This window comes from Vigna umbellata, chromosome 2, assembly GCF_029865625.1.
Source record: "Vigna umbellata cultivar VRB3 chromosome 2, Vumbellata_1.0, whole genome shotgun sequence".
NCBI lineage: Eukaryota > Viridiplantae > Streptophyta > Magnoliopsida > Fabales > Fabaceae > Vigna > Vigna umbellata.
In genome coordinates this window covers 5,952,752-5,957,805 of record NC_142166.1, presented here as the reverse complement: position 1 = coordinate 5,957,805, position 5,054 = coordinate 5,952,752, and the positions used below count along the sequence as shown (strand labels likewise).

At 33.3% G+C, this 5,054-nt stretch overlaps 1 protein-coding gene across 1 annotated transcript; it reads right to left on the bottom strand.

Annotated features, from left to right (window-relative positions):
- Window positions 1-3,873: 3,873 nt before the first annotated feature.
- Window positions 3,874-4,824, bottom strand: LOC124834175 (auxin-binding protein ABP19a-like). The gene has a single exon (XM_047308812.2). It carries the CDS (start codon window positions 4,771-4,773, stop codon window positions 4,141-4,143), a length of 633 nt encoding a protein of 210 aa, XP_047164768.1. The 5' UTR covers window positions 4,774-4,824; the 3' UTR covers window positions 3,874-4,140.
- Window positions 4,825-5,054: the final 230 nt, after the last annotated feature.

Sequence of the window (5,054 nt, the reverse complement as noted above, 5' to 3'; positions counted from 1 at the left end):
ATCAGTCCTAATTTAAGCAGCTGGGTCCTATCCATCTAGCGCCTGCTCCACCGAACATTCCACCGAACACTCACCTTCCTCTGCTCACATCCACCGGATGATCATTGCAAAGGAGAAATGTCGAACGGGCAACAAGGCAAGACAGAAAGAAGGCTAAGCCAGTGTAATTTAATAGTCATGTGAACATACAATCCAAACACACAACACAGATAAAATAATTATACACAAGTAGAAAAACATATTACACGTATTGACCGACCACTTTAACCGATCGTCCGAACTAGTATGAATATGTAGCTTTGGTCGTTCGTGCACTCGTGGGTGTAGTAACTGGAAACCCATCAGCTGTCACACAAAGTTAACCCGTTATCACTCACCGTAGGACCCCCCTCAGTTAGGGCCTCCTGCTATTCTCACGACATGACTTACTCATCTTTACTTGAGAATTGGTAATCATTAGAATGTCAAGATGAACACCGTATATTTCGCTATCCATATTCATACTATACCACCACTTTGATTAATCGATCACTGAGACATTCCTCCTTGGAATTCCCTTTCATACCAGTTGGAACATCATACTTTATTTAAATTTAATACAATTTCTCATACAAGATAGATCAATACAACTCTAATAATCAATCTGAACCAAACAATGAAATCAACATTTAAAGACCGAATAACATTTCGTAGAGAAAACCGAACAGACAACAGCACAACCTCTGAGTACGACCCAACGAAAAAACACTCACAACACGTGAGCATGACCGAAGGGTCCTTCAACGAGCAATGCTCGAACAAGAGCCTAAAGCAGTTGAAGGTCGAACACTAGAACAACCGAACACTTTTAACTTAGATAGGACATTAAGAACTTAAATCGAATAATAATATAAGACTGATCGCTAATCGAATGGTCATTAACAAATAAGTCTCATAAAAGGCCGAACACAGTTAAGACCGAACACTAGTACAAGATCGAACTCTATAGCTAAACCGAATACTAGTATGAAACCGAACGTTATGAATAAATCGAATACTACTAAAACTGAACGTTAATATAACATCGAGTCCTACTCAAACCGAACACTAATACAACACCAAGTACTTTTAAGATCGAACGTGAATACAAAACCGAACACTGCTAAGACTGAACGGGAATACAAAACCTAACACTTATACGAAACCTAGCACTACTAAATCAAACAATATTACAGAACCGAGTACGACCAATAACGAACGCTAATATCAAACCGAATACTGCCAAGACCGAAAACGAACTGTTAAAACCGAACATCAGAAAAAAAAACCTAGCAACACTAAGACCGAATACTACTACGAAACTAATACTGTTAAGACCGAGTACCTGAACCTGACCGAGCGGTCAACAACGAGCGCTCGACTTTTTGCATAATTCTGCATAATGAAATACACACTAGAATTTACCAAAACTGAATATTTTTCTCCACTTAGAATTCACTCCAAGGTATGTATAATCTACAACTCAACAATCACAACATTTAACATGTCAAACAAACAATGTTGAACACCCAAACATTCAATTTCACCCACATGCAAAACCATCAAAAACGTTTTCATACATCATCAACCAAACAATTAAAGTAACTAGCTTCTCTTACCTCTAAACCGAACAGAAAATCTTCCACCCTTCCAGAATTTGCTCACACTTTTAGAAAATCCTAAGAACTCCTATAGCTCACTGATTGGTGAGAAGAGACCAACCAAAGTACCAAAAATAAAGTTAGAAAGTAGAAGAGAAGACTGATGAGCACATGCAAACAACAAGACTTACTTTCATGTGTCAGAAATTCCAGAAATTCACCAGAATTAAAGAAACAAAACTTACCAGCTCTAACCACTACACCGATCGGTGAATTGCAAGCTCTTGACACACTGATTCTTCAAGTACAGTCTGAACGTTGAATAGATGAATTAAGATGAAAGAACTCTAGAGAGAAGGAGAAGAAAAGAAGAGAGTAGAAAAAATTGGAGAGATAAAGTTGTATTTAGAGAATGGGAGAGACTTTTGAAACTTGTCATTTATATATCAATCTCATTTTAATCTAAATTGCTCGGTCTCATTCTTTGCTTACACTTGTCTACTCCAAACTCTTCTAAACTCCTCGGTTCTTACAAAGTATACTTTCAAAATTTTAATATTTTATGTCTTTAGTTTACCCAATGATAAAAATCAGTATTAACATAATTTTAGTTTATTAAAAAGAGAAATTTATTAGAAAATACTTTATTTCACTTTAAAATAAAAAAATTAGTGACATTTTTTACATGTTAAAAAACAATATTTATATAATGTAGTCTCTATTTAAAAATGTTACCATAAATATATGTAATAACACTTTTAAAATGTTACCTTTTATTAAAAGAAAAGTTACAAAAAAATTTCGGTAACACTTTTATAATGTAACTTTTATTAAAAATAAATGTTACTAAAAGTTTTTGCAACATTTTTAAAATGTTACATTTTCTTTACTGAAATATCACTTAAAATTTTAGTAACACTCTTGTAAATGTTTCTATTAATATATAAAAAGTAACTAAAAGTTTTTAGTAACAGAGAAATACCTAACATTTGATAAAATGTTACTAAATTATATTAGTAACATATTTTTAATGTTACTAAATGTAATATATTTAGTAGTACAAAAGCATTTCATTATAGCTAAGAAAGCAAACAAACATGTAAAAGAAAGAAACAACAAATACTTTGTTTTTAGAATGATTATACAAAATCACTCTAGTTTAAAGTATACAAAGTCATTCTACTAAACACAAAGTCTTAAGTAAGAAATCAATATTGTTATCATTATTAAATATTTTGTTGTTTCAGTGAAATTTTAATTTTAATTTCTATCTATTTTAATTGAATGGTTGAAATTTAGTTATACCTAAAAAATAATTTACATCGTATAATGTTTCAGTAATATCTATGCAAAGGAATGAATTAGTTAACATGCGAATAATTTTAAAAGAGCTGTTCATTTTATCTTTTATTTTATTATTATAATAATTATAACAAGTAATATATTATATATATAGACCATAATATTTTCAAATAATAAATTTTTACACATTTTATATTTATTATTTTATCTTTTATCCTTTCAGAAATAAAGAATTACATTTTTTTCATCATATTATCCCTAAAAAGGGTGTAAATTGACACTAGAAACATGGTACAGATTATTAAGTAATAATTTTTGGTTTAATGTCTCAATAGGTCCGGCCACGTCACACATTTATTAACGCCGTTCCGATGAAATTGATGGAAAAGATTTATTTGCATCAAATTAACAAAAATAAGAACCCACACCAAAAAATAAAGGGACCTATTTCAACAAAAAATAATGAGACATTAAACCTAATTTTTTCAGTTTCTTTTCATTTTTTAAGTTATATCATTTTTTTCAGTTTCTTTTCAGTTTTTTCCTCCTCTCTATCCGTGCATATATATAAAGGCATATGAGTGCATATCCATAAAGGCATATGAATGATATCTTTAACACAGATTTTTTCATAATATTTTAACATAGTATATATATTATTTTCTTTATTAAATTTAAATTACCTTAACACAATAATAAAAAAATAATAAATCAGTAAAAAAAATTATAAATACATCCTGCCAAAATGTTATAAAATAATGGGCGTCAAAATATCTTTTTCCTAATCTAATTTTTTTTGTTTTTTTTCCTTTTCAATTTTGTTGGCTTCCTCGTTTCTTTCTTTCTTCTTTTGGTAAAAGTTAGAAAGCCATAAACTCGTTACAAATATTAGATACTCAATATAATTCTAATTTCCTTTCTTAATGTGACTTCTAACAAAAACAATCAGAAGTGGCAGAAAATATGAAACATTTATTCATCTTGGTAGTCATCAGCCTCAAAGAAGCTTAATTACTTGACTTGACAAGAAGAAACTAACAATATAAGCAAAACCAAATCACTGCTAACAAAGCCTGCTAAAGAAGAAGAACCTGTGCATGCTTTTACATGCATGCAAGGACGAAAATGACACAAATAATTAAATTCAACAAAAATGACACAAACCCTGAGTACATTATACTCCTATATTTTATCATGGACAATTCCATAAGACTTCAATTTAACCTGATCCTCCAAGAACACCCTTGAGCTTCTTGACCACAGCAGCATCAATGAAAGTGGTTTGGGTGATGAGTTCAGTGGGGAAGTCACTCTTGAACAAAGCAAAGTCGAGAATCTGGAGGCCAGGGTTGGCACTGCCGAAGCTCACGAAAGCTAAAGCCTGAGAGTTACCAGAGTTGATTTGGAAGTGCAGCAAGCCCTGAGGGAACACCATGATGTCACCCTTTTCGAGGGTTTTGAGGTACACATTGTTGCCGGAATCAACGAATCCAGCACAGATTTGACCCTCCACGACAACCAACAGTTCTGAGGCTCCAGGGTGTGTGTGGAGTGGGATAACCCCATCGGCTGCCAAGTCCAAACGTGCAACAGAAATTCCAAGGCCATTGACACCAGGAAATTGAGCATCAAATGCCGGAGTCACTGCAGCTTTGATGATGTTTGAGGTGTTGCCAGCAATGCCAAGGCCAGAGTAGACAAAGTCATTCACTGTCACGTGTGCAGGCTTCTTGCATGAGTAGCCTGCAGGGCCATTGGGAGCCGTGTAATCTGCCACACAGAAATCTACCACAGAAGCGTGGGAGAGAGAGAGCAGTGATAAACTCAAGAAGATGCTCAGGACTATCTTCATTCTTCTTGATAGGTTGGTTTCTGTGTTATATCAGAGTGGCTAAGCTGAGAGATTTAGTTCTATTATATATATTTCTTAATTCACCGTTGCCTTTCAATATCGTTAAAGATGTGTGCGTGAGTGTGGATAGATTTTTCTTACATGTCTCGTACGTAGAAACGACACATTTCTGAGCTAAGTCCGGTGCATGTGAACGACAACTTTTTCTTCCCGAATAACAACAACAAGTGTCTTTTGGCTTCAAATGGATGTGAAAAACAGGATCTTTCTAACACTCTAAA

Bases quoted from the DNA above. Each gene is read 5' to 3' on its own strand.
- LOC124834175 (XM_047308812.2), bottom strand. From the start codon at position 4,773: ATGAAGATAGTCCTGAGCATCTTCTTGAGTTTATCACTGCTCTCTCTC.